Source organism: Phoenix dactylifera, chromosome 3 (assembly GCF_051530095.1).
Source record: "Phoenix dactylifera cultivar Ajwa chromosome 3, Ajwa_hap1_PhDact_Kaust_v1.1, whole genome shotgun sequence".
Classification (NCBI taxonomy): Eukaryota; Viridiplantae; Streptophyta; class Magnoliopsida; order Arecales; family Arecaceae; genus Phoenix; species Phoenix dactylifera.
This window is the reverse complement of record NC_143192.1, coordinates 8,025,621-8,048,102: the sequence shown is the minus strand read 5'-3', so window position 1 is coordinate 8,048,102 and position 22,482 is coordinate 8,025,621. Positions and strand designations below refer to the sequence as shown.

Genomic DNA, 22,482 nt, shown 5'->3' with positions numbered 1-22,482 from the left:
GTTCGACAAAAATATATAAAATCATATCGTATTGAAATCAATCGAACCAGATCAATACTTTTCGATCATGAATCATCATAATATTTTAAAATAAAATATATTTAATAAAAAAATATTGTTCATCAAATTCATGCATGATGAATAATATGATTCAAAATTTATTAATACAATAGTTTTATAATTTGCTGATACATCTAGAAAAAATAGACCATTACTTACTTTGCAAGTGAAATCAATCGATAAATCTAATTAACTCTATAAATCTCTCTAAGAGCCAAGGATTCAAAAATTATATTTTTATTAGAATTTAGCCTGAAAATAACTCTAATTAGAGAAATTTGTGATGGTAATTGGGGTCGACTTGGTGATAGCATTCAATGGCACGGGTCAACTTGTTCTGGTAATCTAATCGATCCAATCACAAATATGAATCAAATCAAGGTACAAATAACACTAGAGAGATTAGTGATGGTGGAGTCTAGCGGTGCCCGACATCGGCCAAGGGTCGGGGGCGGCATGCTACTCGACAGCCAGAGGGTTGAGACACCCTTACTGTGGTCAATCAAGGTCATTGAGGAGTGGCCCTTTTTTAGGATCCAACAACATCCTAGAGAGATAGGAGAAAGAGAGAAGCTACGTAGAGAGAAAAACAAAAGAGAGTGGGAAGAGAGGAGAGAAAAAGGGAGAGAAGAAGAGGGATAAAGGCCATGGGAGAAGAGATAACAAGGGATCCCTTCTAACTTGAAATAGAGAAAAAATTTATAAGGGATGGCTAATTGCAGTCTTTCATGATGGGAGGTTTGTCGTTCGGCGATAGCAAAACTGGCGCAGCTGACTCAGCGGTGCTTGAATATGGAGAAAAAATCATGGCTGAAATTGGTTACTTAAGACATCTAAAGAAAGGATAGCTTCAATGCCGACCATAGCTAGCGGTCGGCTTGAGACAATCATTGGTGCAAGGGCTTGGCGTGGCCATAGAACGACAACCAGTAGCAGACTAGCAGTAGGCGAAACAGGAAAAGACAAAAAATAGGGATGGAAAAATAGAGTAAAAAATAGTGGAGTGTTTTCATCGGAATCCGACGATCTCATCATGGGATGTCAACTGACGATGGCTTTCCGACGAAGGGTGAGGTCGGGGAATCAAACAAGAGAGACATTAGGATGGTAGAAACCTTCTAATTTTTTGTCGGAATTTTGTCGTGATGGCGCGATGGATGTCTCGAACAAGGCCGAGGATTCATCTGCTTGGATCGGACTGCCGACAAGGTCGTGAACGGCTGCTAGGAGGGCTCGATGGGGACTTATAGCCGATAACCCCCTGCCCCAGTAAAGTTTGAGGAGGAGGTGGAGTCACCTCCTTCTCCACTTAGGAATAGAGCCCCGATGGGTGCCGGTCGGAATTGGGCCTAGGAGCCACAAAGTTTGCACTGATCTGGGCCAAAAGGCTGGTCCAAATGCAAAAAAAATAATCCAGGCTGGCCAAATGGACCAGGCCTGGTTCAAAATTAGGTTGGGTATTACAGTAAGGAAGAGAGAGGGCCAGAAGGCAAGCCTGTTTTGTCTCTATGATGGCTGGTGGCTGGTGGCTGCTGGTTGATCAATGATCATCTGTCATCCTAGCTGTGGGAGTAGGAGAGGAACAATTGAGGTGGTAGTGATGAAGAAGGAATTAAAAAATGTAACATATTTGATCCCTAATCCCCGTCCCCAGAATCCTGGACCGAATTTTTATGCATCATAAGAACCGACTTGTTTTTCCTGAGCTAGAATGGTTCAAACGAGCCACTGGTTTAACCATGGTTCATAGGAGTTCACAGGTTTAAGATGGTTTGTGAGCCAGTCTGGTTCTGGGGGTCTATCTAGACCGGAAGCCTAACTAGTTGATAATTCTTTCAGTTCAAATTGCTGCTCCAATAAGGTTTATAAAACATCTCTTGCAATACTAGCTGACAATTCTTTTGGTTCAAATTGCTAGTCCAGCAAGGCTTTTAAAACATTTCTTGCACTATAGTACAAAACACTTATTATTCATTTCTAATCTCAAAATTTTATAAAGCATTGTAAGATCGCAATCCACCCAGCATAGGTAGACTAAATAACGATACGGATGACTCAGTTGTCTTTCCAGTATACAGCCATCGAGTTTGGATCCTTTCTGCTTTAGAGTTGAATTGGAAAGATCCAATAGCTCAATAATCACCATGTGGTGATATATATATATTTGGTATGGGGATGGGGGTTGCATCTTTCGCGTGAAAGAAGAATTCACCTTCATTCATACGAATCTACCATTGGATCATGCAATAGCCATTTTGAAATTTATGCAAATGGATGAATAGATATCCAATGATTAACATCACGATCAATTCTTTTTTTTGCGCGAAAGATACAACCCAAACTCACAGACCTAGCGCGATTCAGTTCAACCTTGAACCAAAGTGAATCCCGGCTCTGAGTTATTTGACAGGTTTATCATGGTTAACCTGCCTCTCTCTGCATTGACAGGTGTAGATGACCGGCGGTTGAGATACCTACGGATGGTCTCCTCTCATCTACCATTCTCATCACTAGCGCGCGAGATTGATGGTTTTTTTTTTTTTCCGATAGCAAGAGAAAGTTTGTGTTTTTGTTTTTTAAGAGATTGTTAGAGCTTAGCATCCGCGCCCTACGAGGCCCATGTACCATTTCTCAGCCCATCTAGTGGAGCCTTTTGCTATTCCGTCGTAACTTTTGATGACCTGGACCGCCCCTACGTCGCCCTTCCCGTCCCTTCGCGTCGGGGCCCAACTCATCATCACAGCCTCGTGACAGCTACTCCCATAGAACTTCCGCTCTATTCTATTTCATTTTCCTAAAATACTCTCCCTCAGGCCGAGATTTAGCAATCATTGCGACTTCCCTTCCTCCCTTCTCCCCTTCTCTCTCTCTCTTTGGCTGGCCTCTTGTCTTCCTTCGATGGCTCAGAAATTAATCGGGCGTTGGTCTTGAATTATAATTGTTGCGGGAGAATCTGTTCGAAAACGCAAGCGAGCGATGAAAGGCCTCTCGTCGGCGCCGGGAGATTACGTCCACTTCAAGTCGCAGGTCCCACTCCACAAGATCTCCGTATGAGCTCTCCTCTCTTCCCCTCAAACTTTCTAGTTTAGAATTGGCTGGCTATGAATTTTTGCCCCTGCTATTTAATTTCGTTTAGTAAAAACATCACTTTTGGTCTTCTAACTTCTAATCGATTCGGACCTTAATTTGATAAGTCATACGAGACGCACTCCAAGTTTACCAAGGCATGCAAATAAAAATAGCTTGTACAAGATTCGCTCCCCAATTTTTCCAAGGCATGTATATAAAAATGGGTAAACAGGTCTATTGGATTGCTATCATGATTTCGCCTGATACTTGGTTCTTTTTTCTTTCTAAATTAGTGAAATGTTTCGATTGGATTTTAGAGAAAATCGGTTTATTTATTTATTAATTTATTTATGTTTTAAATTAAACTCGCTGATTGTAATTCTTGTGTTGTATTTTGCAAGATTGGGTGCTTTTGGGTGTTCCACTTAGAAGTTTGTGAGGGCTATCATCTTGTTTGATCAAATTTTCTTGATTCATATTATTAGTACAGGAGTTCTTGTTATTATAACAACATTAAGAAGCGCCAATATTGTATAATTTGGCATTTTGAGAACAAAATATGATATTTAACAGTTATAGATAACTGAAAACCTGGTTTCATAGTGGGAAGTGAATGATTTCGTCGCTTAGATCGTGTTTGAAGAACTGATGATGCATAGGTTGTGGACTCACGTACATGTTGGCTTACTCCAAAAACTGTATACAACGTTTACTCTCAAGACTGAAGCAATATATGGTACTAGATAATATATAGATTACTATAGTATTTATAGATGTTAACCATGCCATCACAATAAAACAACTTGCTTCTGCTTATATATCATGGTATTTAATTTCTTTTCTTCCTGTTTTGTTTAGTTTACTGTAGTACCTAAATATATATCAAACTTGTACTTGCCTTGCTGAGTCCTGCAAAATATCTTAATGTTCAGATTGGATCTAAACAATGGAGGTACTATGATTTTGGTCCCAAGTCTGTGCCTCCACTCATCTGCATCCCTGGAATTGCAGGAACTGCTGATGTCTACTACAAGCAGATCATGTCCCTGTCCTTGAAGGTACTACTATCAGAAAATGGAAAACTTTATTCCATTCAATTCTATTACTTTCTATTTCCATACAACTGCCTTGTAGAGATGCTATCTGTATGGAACTAAAACCTATCAAGGCCTTTTTTGTTTTAACTGTTATCATGATTGCACTATGTATGTAAAATCTAGAACCAGATTTTCAGTGTTTGAAAATTCATTTATGTTCTTTTTTCTCCTGCACTGGTTGGTAATAATATTAGGATTGTTCATAAAATAAATCTGTGTGATATGAAGGGATCTATGAATTGTAGATACAACAAAGAAGACAAACTATAAGGAAATCAGGGTTTCTTAGTGTTTCAACAGAAATCCTTAGTTCCTAGGTCAATCAAGGTATTGTTTGAACAAAGAAGCTTGAATTTAGCTTCTTAATACCTCCAATTTCTCCTTAAAGATTTCAAGTTTTATGCAGAACTGCTGAGCAACACACATTATATAGAATCAATAACATTACTATATATGCCAAAGATGAACTCTTTTATATCTTGGAGAGCAAATTTGTTCAAAAAGGCTTCTCTCCTAGAAATGTATCATAAACTAATATTTGTTTTTTGTAATATCCCTACAAATAGACACAGATAAGAAAGAATACCTTTTTTCCTCATTTAATCATGTCTGAAAGCCTTTTCATTTCTGTCCAGGTTATAGCTTGAACAAAGATAAGATGATACAAAAAAAATAAGTTGATTGAATCTGCAATTTTGTATGGTTCATGTAATATTCCAAATGCACCTCCCCACTTCATCCAATCAGCTCTACCATTTATCCAATTTAGTGAAGGAGATAGGCAAGGTTCACAATCTCAGTATCGGATACCGTATTGGTACTTAATCGGTTCGGTATGGTATGGTATAGCTCTATGCCAAAATAGGTCTATTACTTATTTTCTCAATTTCATCTCGGTACGCCTTGGTACGGACCGATACTCATCCTGGTACGCCTTGGTACAGGTTGGTACGCCTCGGTACGGAGCTTGTACAGACTTGAACGAGTTTTTTGTATTGGTTTTCTCCTAGTATACTACGGTACATCCTGTACCGGGTGGTACGAAGCTGTACGACAGACCTTGGAGATAGAGCTAGTTAGGATGGTGGGACCAGCTGAGCCACCTCATAGAGCCAGGAAGATTGGGGTATCCAGAAAAAGAAAACAATTTTTTAGATCAACAAGAAAAGGAACGGAAAGTGAACTATGTTCACTCTGATTCTAAGACTAAGGAGCCCTTGGATGACTAGTTGCTTACATTATCTCTTGGATCACTAGTTGCTCAGATCTTCTCTCGCATGATTGGTTGCCTAGATCATCTCTCAGATGACTGATTGCGTAGATCATCTCGCGATATGAACGATAATGATAATGATAGTTTGAACAATGATGCATCTGGTGATCAGAAAAGTAGCAATAGACATGGTACATGTGCATACGACTTAGTCCTATTGCATAGTCGGTTCACATGTAAGTCATAGTTCACTCATGCTATACAGGATATGGTTTCCACAACCTAGAGTCCGCGAGAATATGATTGCGTACAAGAGATGGGCCTCTCGAGGTGGTTTAGGACACGAGACTGATGCTTAAATGACCTAGCACATGGACTAGAGCTCCTGGACGTATCCGGATCCAAATCATATACTAGATTCTATTCCACAGCCAAGTTCTGACCTGCATGAATATCCTTCGCCCAAGGCATTATATTTATGTGGTACTATCCTCCACAGTCTCGTGCAAATTACGGGTTGGATTTAGTTGTCTTGATCTTCCCTTAGATGAGATGGCCATCCCAACATCAGACATCGAATTAGTATCAGGATGGCTATCCAAGAGGCTTAGACTATATGATGCAAGGATGGGTAGATTATCTAGGTTGGAGTTATATCTCAGGCCTAGACGATGACCAAAATCCTGATGTCTACAAGTCACATAGACACTCAATAAGATATTAGACGTAGGTACATATTTTGTACTTCAAATCGATTTGATATATATATATATATATATTCAATTATATGTACTTGCATATTCAATAATATTATATTTTCATTCATTAATTGATCATATCATAAGGGACTAATATGGCATGAGAAAGCATCAAAGTAGCATTATAATTGTAATTCAAAAAAGCACAATCCTTGAAATAATCCCTCAAGACAAAAAAATAAAAAAAATAAAAAAAATAAAAAAAATAAAAATGGCATATCGGTACAGAATTGATATGGTAGAATATCATGCAGTCCAATCGTAACTCAATTGGTACAGAATCGGTACAAAATACCGAGTACTAATACAATCTAAACCGGTACTGTATCCTACCGATCGTTGATCATTGCGACACCTGGTACTAGTTTGGCTGACCTTGATAACTAGTCTAGTCCGCAGCTCACACCCATCCATCTAGTCATATCATTACAATTCTAGTTTATGTTAGTTGAAAACAAACCATTAGTCTCCATATTACCAGGATAAAACACCACCATTTTCTGTGTACAACACAATCACATTCAAGGTTTCCAAAATATAATTTCCAACCTAAAAGATTTTCATCCCACCAGAACATCTCAATTTATGACTACTCACAAGCATTCACAATGATGACCAAATCATAAGTATTCACAATCATCACCACTCAAAGCATTCACAATCTAAATGAAGATAGAAGCGTTCACATTCAAGACCAATTCGGAAGTCATTCATAGTCAAGGCCTTTCAATATTATAATATACATGTACATTTCACGAGTTTGTGATATCCATATCGAAAACAAAACATATTCTTACATTTACCAGGCTGCAATACCCAATCAAGATGTGTCGACCAGTCCACATTACATCTAACACATTTAATTGAATTGATATTAATATTTATTATTATTATATAATTTCATTACTCTCATGAAATTGGAGGACCAACTTGCTTAGAAGTCAATATAATTAGTCACCTTGGAAGCATAAATAATTACTAATTTTTTCCAAATTTTCTAATCTCATTTTTTTTTGTGTTTAAAACAAACCCTAGCCCGAAACAAACCCTAGCCCCAAGGTTTCCCTAATTTAAGTCTATTCCGTGCTATTTACTTAATTAAAGGAATGAGTACCTGGGGGTTTTATCTCAATTAGGGGCTAGTGTGTAAAACCCTATGCTAACCTTCTTGCCTATATGGTCACTCTCCTTCACAAAATTAAGCCAACAAAATTAGAGAAAAATAATGAATATGGTTAGAGAGGTGTTGCCCAAGGTGACAACCCAAGAGGGGGGGGGGTGAATTGGGTCTTTTAAAACCTTTTAAACTACTTCTAATCTTTTAGATTAATTATGCTAAGTTGTATGGATGCTTAGTGAAGCTTAACCTTAGCAAGAGTATGATTCTAATCTAATCAACTATTAAGCAGTGGGTTCAATAAAAGATTAGTCTAATTTTGCCCTAGTATGCTATTCAATTTAATGATTGAGTAAATTGATTATGCTTGCAACTAAAGGATGCACGAAGAAGAGTTAAGCAAGCTTAATATCTAAGTAAGTGAGTGAGGAGGTCAGTCAACAAAGAGCATCACAAACACAACAAAAATATAGTGGTTCGGTGCACCCCAGCACCTACATCCACTCCCCAAGACCTCTTGGGAATTTCACTATAATCCTACCGATTACAGCCGGTTGTTTTACAAGCTCACAACCCAACTTGTTGTTTTACGAGCGCACAACGAACTCGGTCGGTTTTCCCAGGCTCACCGACTAGAACCACTCCGATTGTTTTCCCGGGCTCACAATCAAACCCTTACACGTTGGTTTTACCCTCGGCTCACCAACAAACCTAAACCCCGTTGGTTTTCCCTTTGGCTCACCAACAAACCTTACACCGTTGGTTTTCCCTTTGGCTCACCAACAAACCTTTACCCCTTGATTCAATCCCGTGATTGAATCAAGTTACAAGATATTATAACAAAGTTTAAGATAAATCAAAGCTTCTTAAACAAGCAAATATAACACTATAAGCAAATAGAGTAAAGTGAAGTCCTCAAACGAGTTTGGAAGATGAAGGAGCTCGACTTCTTCTTTACTTGACCCTCTTCTGATTTGGCACGAAGTGGAGGATCACTGAGGCAGCACACGGATGGAGAGGAAGCTTTGGGATTCACTTGGATGCTCTTCTTCCCTCTATTTCACTTTGAATGGCCCTTTTGTGCTTTTGGGAGATTTCCCTTGTAATCTGTTTGGAATCTCTTCCCTAAAAGTTCTCTCCCACTTCCATGCCTTCTCCCCTAGCTCTCTTCTTGTTTTTATAGCTTTAGATGGCGTGGAAACAAGAATATAGCCGTTAGAGACAAGAAAAAGAGCCGTTGGACACAGTCTGCATTTCCTGACAATGTTACCGTTGGGATCGGAGTCGACTCGCGCGATCAGGAGTCGACTCGCCTGTTGCAGGAGTCGGCTCGTGCTTTACTGGAGACGACTCGGCTACTGTTCCAAATTTGAATTAAAGTGCATGCCTTGACTGGGAGTCGACTCGACTTAACCCGGAGTCGACTCGCCAACATCTGGAGCTGACTTGGCATCTTCGGAGTCGGCTCATCCCATGAATCCAGAGGACATACTTTCTGATTTTCTTCCTCGAGTCGACTCGGATTCTCTTGGAGTCGACTCGGCTCTCAGAGCCCGAAAACTGATCCTCTGCATTTTTGGGGTCGCGCTGCCTTGGAGTCGACTCGACTTGTCTTGGAGTCGACTCGCCTCTCAGAGACGAAAATACCGTCTTCTGTCTTGGGGTTGCGCTGTCTTTGGAGTCGACTCGGACTTTGTGGGAGTCGACTCGAATCTCAGTGTCCAAAAACTGCTTCTCTGAGTTTTCCCTTGTGTACCACTGAGAGTCGACTCTCGCTTTCTTTGGAGTCGACCCGACAACCATTGGAGTCGACTCGCATTCCTCAGGAGTCGACTCGAATCTCAGGGTCGAAAATCCCTCTCTGACTTTTCTGCCTTTTACACCCTGGAGTCGACTCGTTCTACTCTCGAGTTGACTCGCCAAGCATTGGAGTCGACTCGAATTCCTCAGGAGTCGACTCGAAGACTATTCTTTTAAATTTTCCTTGAATTTGCTCCTCCAATTTGAATCTTTTGAACTTGAGACTTGGGCCAATAACTTGTAGCTTTCTTCCAACTTTTCTTGAGTGCTTTTAGAGGCCTTCTTGTGTTCTTCCAACTTGCTATGTTCCTTGCAACATAAATATCTTTCTCCTTGCAACATAAACATTAGTATCTATACTTCAAGGTTTTGTGATCATCAAAATCAATCTATGAATCAATCTTTGGGTCATCAATCTCCCCCTTTTTGATGATGACAAAACTTGGAGTATATGCAATATAAAAGATATTGTTTTCTAGAAGTAATACATAGCTAAGTTGCATGAAGTAGAAAACATATATATTTGAAACATACTTCATGATACTGCTTTAGATTCAATCAGCTTAACACAATCAATTTAAGCTGATTTGTACTCAATACAAAAAGCATTATAAGCATATACTTAAATATTTCTCCCCCTTTTTGACAACATCAAAAAAAAATAGGGAAACATTAAGCACAAATATTTCTTTTCCTTATTGTACTCTGATTTGAATGTTGAATTATTGCAAGAATATGAATCATATAACTCAAGGCAATAATATTGGAATCAGATTAGTGAGCACAGATCAGAGCCAATTAAGATAATTTCAGAGCAGAACACATTGAATGTGATTTCAAGAAGTTTTCTAATTTGATACCACAGATAGTTTTCTAATCAAGTGTGGGTGGAATCTCTCTTAGGTTAATTCAAGAAGTACCACAAATGATATTCAAGGAAAAATATGAGTGGAAATCTAACCTCTCTTCACTAAGTATGAAAGCTTGTTCATTTAAGACCTTTTGCCCAATCTATTAAGTATTTTATCAACATGAGAGCAATTTAATTAATTTTCAGAGTAAAAGATCAAAACTTATATATTTGGAAAAACATATCATCATGTTGGATCATTAATTCTTAATGACTTCAAAGTTCTTTTATGATAATAAGAGCATTGGGGGCACAAATACTAAAATATGAGTTTATGCAATTTTTGATACATCTTTGAGCTCTTTTAAAGACTTTCTTTTATTCCTTTAGAAAATAAGCACAATTTGATACATAAAATAATGAATTGGCACAAAATAGAAGTTCTAAAGAGCAAGCCAATTAAAACTCATTAGTGAGGTTCAAAATAGATTTTCTAAGAGATACTCAAGAAAATTTAATACATTGTTCTCCCCCTGTTTTATTAAATTAGAGGCTCTTAAGATTTGTAATTTGGTTCATGAGTGATGCATAAGATATACTAACCAAATAACACGCCTCAAGGTGTATCATAAAGATTTTCAGATTTAAATTTCAGATGATACATATTGGAGAGTATTAGGATCACTTTTCATTTAGTATTCTTTCCCTCTCCTATAGATTCATGTAATTAAGTTCCATAAGACCTCTCCTTCTGAAATTTTCTTTCTCCCCCTCAATTGATCATTCCATTTAAGAGTTTAGAATCCTAAGATAATGTTCAACAAAATTGTCAATCTCAAAAATATATTTTCTATAAGTTTCAGCTTATTTTCATAAGACTCAAGGTTTGAGATAAGACAACCTTTATAGAACTCATCTTAAGGTAATTAAAGCATGTCTTGCAATATAAGGAGGTTCATCAAAATCAATCCATAAAATTCAAAGCATGCATCAAAATAAAGTGTCTTTGGGATAGGATACTGAATATCTAAAGCTCCCCCTCAAAAGATGCATTCTTCTTTAATCATTTTAAATTGTTGAATTTCAGATTATAGTGATAAACATGAATAACACTGAAATCCTGTAATATCGAGAATGTAGAGTAATCTAGTATTATTCCAAAATTTGTAGTAATTACTCTTTCTAATCCTTTACGAACAAGTTATGCTTTCTCTTAATCTTAGTGAAAATGTATAGAAATATCAATCAGAAAATGATTCATTAGAAGCTTAGTTTCTTTCAACCGCATTTACATTTTCTTTCTTTTAGAATCATTTGAGTGAGCTGAAATATTTCTAGTTTTAAGATCATTCACTCTATTGATGGAAGTTTTTTAATAATGTAGGGGAGAAAAACATATAGATGATCATTGAGGTATATATATTTATAGAACTCAATTTCTTAATCATAGTTTTTCAGCAATGTATACATGAGACACAATAAATCCTTTTAATATCAAAATAAAATCATATATTTAGAAATTTTTGTTTGCAATCAAGATCATCGAAAAACACATCATTTGGATCAAAATTAGTATACTTTGAAGATAAGAAATGATATGTTTCGGATGCGTATCGGAGCAATCAAAATAAATTCTGTTTTTCTTACATTAACATTTTATTTAGTAATCATATGGAGTTTAAGCTTTTATACAAAATCAAATTCTGAATTTCATAAAGATTTTCAATAGAGCCCTTTTAAGTCATAATTTGAGATATGTATCTTTCACATTGTGGCTCATCTTAAATTATTATGATTGAAAAATACATATTTCAATAACATTAAAGCACTTTCAGAATCTTTGTGTTTAATTTTGAGTTTTGATACAAAATAAAGGATATTTTAACAAGTATTAGGACATTATGTATCAAGGTTAGGCGAGTAGAAAGATAGATCAAAATCAATTTATTTTTCCTAAATAGAGATATTCTTCTCTTCTCCTTTCTACAATGATTGTGAATGAATCTATTTTATTTAGCTTTCAGATTTTAACAATGATTGTGAATGACAAATCTGAAATTTCTTTTCAATAGGATCAAACAAAAGATGTTATGTAGCAATTCAAACATTCAATCAAGTTGTCCAAGTATGAAGCATTACAAAATATTGAGAACCCATAAATCAAGACATCATACCATATGCAAAACATCTCATGTGTTAAATCATGCATTAAAATATTAAGAACAAGCATGTCAAGGATCCAAGTCAATACTTTTCAAATAAACTCCCCCTATTTAAATATAATCTTGCAATGATTTCATCCTTAAAGTGTGTTTTCAAGTGATTAAGAGATTTGACTTAATTCTACTTTCATTTTCTTTGTTTTTCATTTATAACTTTCTTATGCTCTATACTCTATTTGCTCCCTATCCGGTGGAGTTGGGAAGGGGCACGAGGTACTACCACTAGCCTCCCTCTTGTGCCGTCCCTAATATGCCCTACACCGAATAGTTGGGTCAAATAGTGCCGGATACTACCACTAGCCTCCCCATTGGCACCATCCCTATGATGAGCAATATAGAAAGGTTAAAATGTTCACTTCATACTCTCCCTGTTTAAGTGTAATTAATTATGGATTTTATCACTTCCAAATATGCCGAATATATTATGCTTGTTTTGCTTTTCCTTAAGATTGGAGTACTTGCTTTTGCTTAGATTTTTCATCTCTTGAGTAATATCCATTTTCTTTTCTTTATCTCTCTCTCTTCATTATTCTCAAGTAATTTACATGAAAGAACAGAATAATGAAATAATCTTATGTATCATATAGATGTATATCATGCAAACAATATTTTCATTGTGCTCAAGGATTCATAACTTCTCACAAGTTATTTTAAATCAAAATTTTATGCATAAACTTGTGTATTTCATGATTATGACATAGGCAAAGATATATTATAGTTTTGGCAAACCATGAAACAATTTCTAAAAGTATAAGTCAATCAATATATGTATATATAGACATGATATCAAAAATTAATAATTAAAGACCTTAATCATGCCATAATAAGATTTAAGTTATTGACTTTGCTCAATTAATTTGTGAGAAAGGTATCTAAAATTACCTATTCATTATATGTTCTTCAAGCCAAACTCGATTTCTTATGTGTGAACTTTTGGCTGAAGAAGATCCTCTCTCTTGTTTGCATGTGAATGTTTAGTGTATCTTACATGAAGATATCCTTCAAGTTGAAATTTCTCATTTTTCTTTCTTGAAGGAAGGTCATTAGTTTCTTTAAGATACAAAGCATTCATCCAACATATATATTTTTTTTAACTAGATGACTCAATATAAGATATGACAATAGTTGCATGTTGAGTCACTTTACTCAAGAGATTCCCTAAATATAAGCAAGCACATATCACTTGAACTAAAGAGATAGTTTCATTAAATCAGATGGTTCAAGGACAAGCATGTGAGGCAATAGGTAGATTTATCAAGGTCAAATCAATTTCTTATTTTCAAAATCAATTTAGTTTAGATTTTATTCAATAAGGCACGCTAGCTAAGTTTTAATCAACTTATCTTAAACAGTTATTTCTATCACAATTCAGATTATGATTTATTTGTTTATCAATAAAATATGATTCATTAAAGTTAGATTGATGTCTTGCACAAGGTCACATAATGAGCATACAACCTGGTCTACTAGCTGTATGATAAAATAATTATTCTATCATGCTTCAATACAGCTTTAAACAGTAGATCTATTTTGCTCATTCTTTTCAAATTCTACAAGATGGGGTCATAGACATACCTTCTTCATGCCAATCTTCTATGAGAGTTTTCTTGTGGACTAACATTGGTCAATGAAGATCCCCTTTCCTGTTTGTCTTAATTTGGAGTTTGAGAGAAGATGTTAATTCATTCATCATACATATTTCAAACTCACCTTGCAATATAACTCTTCATTAGTAGAACCAGAAATGATGTCATTAATGTATACTTTGAGCAAGTGAGGTGTCACACATTTTTTGATGCAAAGAATTATCACTATTACCTTCTATCAAAAAGGTTATTTAAGCTTTTATATCATGCTCTTGATGCTTGTATCAAATCATATATTGCTTTATCATATTTGTAATGAGTGTTTTCAAATATGGTGGTTATTTAACATATATCTTCTTTAATAAAGTAAGCACATAGGAGTCCATTCTACACACTCATTTGATGGACTATAAAGCTCATAAAGCAAGCAAATGATGATGGTGATCTTTACTTCTAATCATGCAAAAATTTCATCAAGATCTATTTCATCTTTTCTTAATTTAGTCTTTTAGTAGTCATCACTTTTTCTTCATTAAGAGCATATCTGAAAATCCAAGTTGGTTCTAATTATTAACAAGTTTTTCAGATTGTTATATGTAAAAGATTAACCATATACATACATAATTTAATTTTAGTATCTTGATAATAAATCATTAGTCTCATAAAGAATAAAATACCTTGATATTTTTGCAACTAAAAACTTTTCATTGAATACTCTATATGCATTGCTTGATGAATGATATCCAAGGATAGACATATCTCTATCAGATTTGGCATTATTTTCATAAGAGCATATCAAGCATAACATGTACGACTGAAAAATATGAAAGATATGCAATGGTTCATTTTTCATTTTTTTCAGAAGATCAAAATTTTCATCAGAAATAGATCTAATAGAAATCATATGTATGACAAGCAGTGATGATAGTCTTTTAAAAATTATTTAAGTAGATGACTATCATACATAATTGTCTTTTTCATTTCTTCAAGAATTCTATTAACCCCTTTTTACTTATGATGTCCATGGAGCTGAAATAATTGAATTTAATACTATTTTCTGTATAACCTTAATCTGGATTTTGGTTTTCAACACTGTGCCATGATCTTCACAGTTTGGAAACCTTTTTCATTTGAAACGCTTCTACAAGATTTAGTAAATACAGAAAAATACTTCAGTTTTATTCTCCAAGAACAAGTCCAATGTAAGCTTTTGAAGACTTAGAGATGGAAACAACATCTTTAGATTTAGAAATGATTTTTGTTTGTTTCCTTAGTTAGCATGCATAGCAAAACTTTGACCTTTAAGTAGATAATCTAAACAAGCCTATGGCAAGGTCTTTTGATATTAAGTACATACTAGCATGAGTTGATTCTATGTGCCAAGGATGGTTTCTTTAATCTTGGTATTCAAAAGCATACCAAGTACACATTATCATATTGATGATCAATAAAAATAATGCCATAGACAAAAATTCTTAATCAAGCATATAGAGGGTTCATAGAGTTATTTTTAATGAATTAATTAATCATTTAGCAACTTATCCAATAGTGAGTGGAGCATACAAAAAAAATGAAGTGATTTGAATATATTTTCTTTTCATACCCAAAAAGACAAATATCACTTATATCACAAAAATGATTAATACTTTCAAGTTATGTTTTAATCAACTAATAAAGTAATTTCAATACGAGAAGATGTAAGAATTACTTATTTCATCCTTTCTTTCATTTAAATCATTCTTTTTAATTACATTTTAAATTCAATTCTTTAACACATGTCTAGAGCACCCATTGTTTAGATAACATCTTTCATTAGAACCTTGGATAGCTAGACATGCTTGCTGAAAGAATAATCATATTTTCAACTTAGGAACCCAAGCTCTTTTGGGTCCTTGTAGGTTAGCTATAATTGTTCCTTTTGGAACCCATATTCTCTTAATAGCTATTTTGTCCATGAATTTACAGATTTTAGGATTACAAGGGATGTATTTCTGTATCCTCTTGTTGAATTTAACAAACTTAGATCGAACATGAGTAGTAGGAAAACTTTTAATTTTCTGTTTCTCCCTTTTTGGTTCATTAAATTTGTAATGTATAGATTTAGGGACAACAGAAGAGATTTTACTTAGCTTTTGTTTATGAGAATCTGTTTTAGAGTAATTAAAAACTGTTTTAACAAACATATTCTTAAAAGGTTTTTGGGTGTACCAAGGTTGATATCCTAATGTAACTTTATCAAATTCAGCTCCTTGATCATTTATCATTAGGTTCAATTTTTCAGAGCTGAGGGTAAATCTTTCAACAACAGGTTTTAATCTGTCAACTTCTTTAGTTAATCTTCTGTTATCTTCTGAAAGTAACTCATTGTTTTTCTTAAGTTTATCATGACTTTCAGTGAGAAGTTGATCTCTTTGATTTAGTTCTTGATTTTCTTTAATTAAGATTTCAGTTTTACTGGTTAGTTTCAGTTTTTCATCTATTAGAATTTGATTTTCAATCTTCAAGTTTTTGTTCTTACAAATAAGTTTCTTATATTCTAAATACAAATCAGAAAAGGCATCATGGAGTTCATCAAATGTAAAATTGCTTTCAGTTTCAGCATGTACCTCTTGTGCCACCAAGCATAGATTTTCAATATGATACTGCTCTCCTTCTACACATGATATTTCAGATTTGTTAGTGCATTCATATTTGTCTTCAAGCATATTCCATATTTCTTTAGCAGTCATGCAAGAAGATATGCAATTAAACTCATTCCTATCTAATGCACAATATAAAAGGTTCATGGCATCAGCATTCAATTGTGCTAAATCCTTTTCATTAAAAGTTTGAGAGAGTGTGTGAAGATCATTTATTATGATTTTCCATAAATAATAGTTTTGTGATTGAATAAAGATGCGCATGCGTATTTTCCAATGTGTATAGTTTATGCCATTAAATAGTGGTGGTGTATCAATTGATTGTCCTTCTCCTAGAAAACTATCTATTTGAGTTGTCATGATCTTTGGCTCTAGTCGGTTAAGACTACAAATAATATTTGAGCACCTGCTCTGATACCACTTGTTGCCCAAGGTGACAACCCAAGAGGGGGGGGGGTGAATTGGGTCTTTTAAAACCTTTTAAACTACTTCTAATCTTTTAGATTAATTATGCTAAGTTGTATGGATGCTTAGTGAAGCTTAACCTTAGCAAGAGTATGATTCTAATCTAATCAACTATTAAGCAGTGGGTTCAATAAAAGATTAGTCTAATTTTGCCCTAGTATGCTATTCAATTTAATGATTGAGTAAATTGATTATGCTTGCAACTAAAGGATGCACGAAGAAGAGTTAAGCAAGCTTAATATCTAAGTAAGTGAGTGAGGAGGTCAGTCAACAAAGAGCATCACAAACACAACAAAAATATAGTGGTTCGGTGCACCCCAGCACCTACATCCACTCCCCAAGACCTCTTGGGAATTTCACTATAATCCTACCGATTACAGCCGGTTGTTTTACAAGCTCACAACCCAACTTGTTGTTTTACGAGCGCACAACGAACTCGGTCGGTTTTCCCAGGCTCACCGACTAGAACCACTCCGATTGTTTTCCCGGGCTCACAATCAAACCCTTACACGTTGGTTTTACCCTCGGCTCACCAACAAACCTAAACCCCGTTGGTTTTCCCTTTGGCTCACCAACAAACCTTACACCGTTGGTTTTCCCTTTGGCTCACCAACAAACCTTTACCCCTTGATTCAATCCCGTGATTGAATCAAGTTACAAGATATTATAACAAAGTTTAAGATAAATCAAAGCTTCTTAAACAAGCAAATATAACACTATAAGCAAATAGAGTAAAGTGAAGTCCTCAAACGAGTTTGGAAGATGAAGGAGCTCGACTTCTTCTTTACTTGACCCTCTTCTGATTTGGCACGAAGTGGAGGATCACTGAGGCAGCACACGGATGGAGAGGAAGCTTTGGGATTCACTTGGATGCTCTTCTTCCCTCTATTTCACTTTGAATGGCCCTTTTGTGCTTTTGGGAGATTTCCCTTGTAATCTGTTTGGAATCTCTTCCCTAAAAGTTCTCTCCCACTTCCATGCCTTCTCCCCTAGCTCTCTTCTTGTTTTTATAGCTTTAGATGGCGTGGAAACAAGAATATAGCCGTTAGAGACAAGAAAAAGAGCCGTTGGACACAGTCTGCATTTCCTGACAATGTTACCGTTGGGATCGGAGTCGACTCGCGCGATCAGGAGTCGACTCGCCTGTTGCAGGAGTCGGCTCGTGCTTTACTGGAGACGACTCGGCTACTGTTCCAAATTTGAATTAAAGTGCATGCCTTGACTGGGAGTCGACTCGACTTAACCCGGAGTCGACTCGCCAACATCTGGAGCTGACTTGGCATCTTCGGAGTCGGCTCATCCCATGAATCCAGAGGACATACTTTCTGATTTTCTTCCTCGAGTCGACTCGGATTCTCTTGGAGTCGACTCGGCTCTCAGAGCCCGAAAACTGATCCTCTGCATTTTTGGGGTCGCGCTGCCTTGGAGTCGACTCGACTTGTCTTGGAGTCGACTCGCCTCTCAGAGACGAAAATACCGTCTTCTGTCTTGGGGTTGCGCTGTCTTTGGAGTCGACTCGGACTTTGTGGGAGTCGACTCGAATCTCAGTGTCCAAAAACTGCTTCTCTGAGTTTTCCCTTGTGTACCACTGAGAGTCGACTCTCGCTTTCTTTGGAGTCGACCCGACAACCATTGGAGTCGACTCGCATTCCTCAGGAGTCGACTCGAATCTCAGGGTCGAAAATCCCTCTCTGACTTTTCTGCCTTTTACACCCTGGAGTCGACTCGTTCTACTCTCGAGTTGACTCGCCAAGCATTGGAGTCGACTCGAATTCCTCAGGAGTCGACTCGAAGACTATTCTTTTAAATTTTCCTTGAATTTGCTCCTCCAATTTGAATCTTTTGAACTTGAGACTTGGGCCAATAACTTGTAGCTTTCTTCCAACTTTTCTTGAGTGCTTTTAGAGGCCTTCTTGTGTTCTTCCAACTTGCTATGTTCCTTGCAACATAAATATCTTTCTCCTTGCAACATAAACATTAGTATCTATACTTCAAGGTTTTGTGATCATCAAAATCAATCTATGAATCAATCTTTGGGTCATCAAGAGGAGTAGAGGGTGCTAATTTGGGATTAAGGGTGGAAGATTACCTTAGAGAAATAGAGAGTTAGAGAGTCAAAGTAGGGGATTTAGGAGGAGGAGGGTAAGGGAAAGGTTGATGGGAAACTAGTGTTGGGAGGGGAAGAGAGAGGGAGATTGGCCAGTGGTGGAATAGGAGTGACAGACGATGATGAGGTGCTGGTGGAGGTCGAGAAGGGAGCCATGAGGCTCATTGCACAAGGGAGAGCACTAGGGGGTGAATCACAAGGGGAGAAAAAAAAGGGCGCAATTCCGGTCAAGGTTTTAAATTCCGTGGGATGAGGGTGTCTTGGTTTCTCTATAGAACAAGATGCCCCACTATCCTGCCTCGTCCTCGTCTTGGTGGCAGTCCCGGTCGAGTGTCCCCTGTAGGTACCTTCCATTTCTCTTTCCTTCTTCTTTCCTTTTCTTTCTTTTTCTTTCTTCTTTCCTTTCTTCCTTCTCTCCTCCTTTTTTCCCTACCTTCCTTTCTTTCTTTTCTTCTTTCTTTTCTTATCCCTTCCTTTGCTTCTTTCTCTCTTTCCTTTTTCTTCTTCTTTCTATTTCTTTCTTCCTTCTTTCCATTCTTTCATTCTTTTTCTTCTCCCTTCCTTTTTCTTCTTTTTTCCTTTCACATTTCCGTTTCATCATCTTTCCTTCCTCTCTTTCTTTCCATTTTTTTACTTCTTTCCTTGCATGGATGGGTTTTGGGGATCTAACCCCATTCTGGTCTTGTTTACTCACAGGAATAGGATAGGATGGCCGAAACGCCCTTGTCCCACTAAGATTTAAAATCTTGATGCCGGCAGATGGCAATGCATAGTGGCCTAGGTGGGGTTGGCACCAATGCCGCTAAGGAAGCTCATGGAAGGTGGTTGCAAATGGTGGTGAGATCCAGTAAGGATGGTGAGATCCAATGAGGGCAATGATGGCTTAATCTGGTGAGGAGAGGTGAAGATTGGCTGGATCGAGCAATCGCATGGACTTAAGGGGCAGAGGAAATTGGGGAGGAGAAGAGATTGGGTAAGAAGAAAAGAAAGTGGAACAGGGGGTGGGTTTGGGTGTCCAATTGAGTAGCGAGAATTGAAGAGGGGAGAGGAAGGCTGGCCAAGGTGCAGAAATGGGGAGGTTAAAAGGGGTGTGTGGGAGGCGGAGAGAAGAGAAAGATGAGGAGGGTTTGAGGAGCCAAGATGAAGGGAGGGTAGCCAAGGTCTAAGTGAGGGCTATCAAGCCCTTAGCTTGTGCTCCCAGCCCCTTCAAGCTGGGTTTAGGCCAACCTAATTGGGCCGGGTTAATTCATTCATTTCTTCCCAAAATTTTTTTTTAAACCTCTCCTGTGAACCTACTTGTGGTGTCTAAGCACTAATTACATCAATAATTTCCTTGCCTAAAACTAATTATGTAGCTACCAATCTGGCACTTATCCTATTTACATGTACAATTTTTTTCTATCATTTCTGTACTCACTACTATTCCTACTCCATTTCTATTATCAACCTTACCAACATAAAATAGTTTATACCATTCCCAATCTTCTGATGTTTACTACCTCTCTATTTAGTTTCTTGTAAGCAAGGAATATTGGTTCTCTTACATATCATCGTATTTATTAGTTCTCTGCTTTTTCGATTTAAAGATCCAATATTTCCAGCAACAAATTTAATTTTCTTCTTTTGTATAGTTATCTTCTTCATATGATGTAATTTCTCTTATCCCCTTACTACTCCATCTGGCCACCACTATACTAGTTTATTACTAGAAGACTTCCTTATCCTTAATAACCCTCACTCATTTGTCACTACAATTGGATTATGTTGTAGCGCATTGCTTATGGACAATGACCTAGCCAACCCTTGCCTTATTACCCATTATTAGGCCAAGCTGTGGCACGTTAAATATAATATGGGATGCCCTAGTATTTATCATGCATATCAAATTTGGATTTTTTTCATAGTTTTGACATATTTTTACAATCGGCTCTCCGAGATTAACCATCTGCCATTTCATTTGGGCTGGGGATTGATAATGTAGTGTTAACTCTAAGAAATAGGTACTTATTCAAAATTATTTATTTGATTAAATTAATCTTAACTAGGAAACTAGACTCATGATAGAAGAAAGCAAAAAAATTTGATATTTGTATCCCTAATCTTGTCATCATGCCTTTGTACCATGTTTGGTGCAAGCAACACATCCACTCTCATAGTGGCACCTCAAAATCATATAAATTTATCTAAAAAGGACTCCTAAGTCTTTGATTGAAGTGCCAAATCTTAGGACCTTGAAATAAAAAATTTAATCTTAAATTAGGTTTTAATTTAAAGATTCATATAATCCTAATATACTAAGTAGTCACTATATCAGGCTAAAGATGGATTAGATATGGATCGGGTTTTGGTACATCTTTATCCATTTCTATTTAGTCAATATAGATGCAAACATGGATATCGAATGGATGCTAAAGTTGTTACTTGTATATATTCTAATGCATCCATATTTGTTCTAAATGGATACAAAAACAACTATCAACTTAACTAAGCCTTAATCCCAAACTAGATGGGGTCGGCTATAAAATAGATACAAATACACGTCAGATATTAGTTAATCCATATTCTTTTTGAAGGAGTCTGGATATTAGTTGACTTAGGTTACAAATCAATTATTTTGACTAAAGATTAATTGCAAGAACTAGTATTTGTGTTGTACATTCATGATAGTTGAGAAAAATAAATGTGTTGAAGTGTAATTATTTGGATATAATTTCAGCATTTATGCATGTTAATATATAAAATTGATTTTAAACTCTAGACATGCAGCAAATCTATAAAAATAGAGGAAAAGCAGATGTAATTTGAATAATAATTTACTTAGATTAATCCTAAACGTAGGCTAAATTTATGCTGAAAGAAAACTAAAAAATAAGGATGATGGATGGGTTTACTTGTTATTGATTTGAACTGCTATTTGTACCACATTTTTCCCTTTGCTCTCTAGTTTGTTCATTTCTTCACATATCCAACACCATTTCTCCCTTCTTCTTGTATACTATCTTTCCTAGATGCACCATGAGTTTGAAAGGATTAGAAATGTTAATGCATTTCATGCATATTTTGATTATAGTATCATTGTTAATCTTGTTCTTTAAATAATAATAATTGTGGAACTAACACCTATTGGTTTTCGTAAAAATTAACACGTATTTGCGCTCTTAGCCCCCAACCCTAAAAAAAAAGAAAAGACAACATAAAAGAAGATCTCTATCGAACATTCTATTGTCTATGTATTTGCAAACTAAACAGCTCTTCACTTTGATGCTAGCACATTATTTCCTCTGCTCTTTTCATATAGTGCATTATAAAGTTCATAGTTCTCACACTCGTGGAAATAATAGTTGTGATATTTATTAATAATGTCTTTTAAATAGCTTGTATCATGGTCGGCAGAACCATTCTGAACTGTCCGATTCGAAGCATATCGAGCCGTACCGGTGGCGGACCTGGACAGTTCTGGCAACCAAAACAAAAAATCAGCAATGTAGAGGAAGAAGAG

At 36.2% G+C, this 22,482-nt stretch overlaps 1 protein-coding gene and 1 long non-coding RNA gene across 5 annotated transcripts in view; both read left to right on the top strand.

Moving 5' to 3' along the window:
* Window positions 1-2,781: 2,781 nt before the first annotated feature.
* LOC103710545 (alpha/beta-Hydrolases superfamily protein) overlaps window positions 2,782-22,482 on the top strand; it is a 32,114-nt gene continuing 12,413 nt past the window's right edge. For 3 of the 4 annotated variants that reach the window (XM_017843644.4, XM_026805989.3, XM_039120606.2), the window contains exons 1-2: window positions 2,823-3,108; window positions 4,062-4,187. In XM_017843644.4, the coding sequence (XP_017699133.3) occupies window positions 3,037-3,108; window positions 4,062-4,187 (198 nt within the window). In that variant the 5' untranslated portion in view covers window positions 2,823-3,036. Of the gene's footprint in view, window positions 3,109-4,061; window positions 4,188-22,482 lie in introns of all 4 variants that reach the window. The other variant, XM_008796311.5, reaches the window with a different exon arrangement.
* Window positions 6,512-22,170, top strand: LOC148714222 (uncharacterized). The gene is made up of 2 exons (XR_015976100.1): window positions 6,512-7,440; window positions 18,925-22,170. It is a non-coding gene; the product is annotated as an uncharacterized LOC148714222 (long non-coding RNA).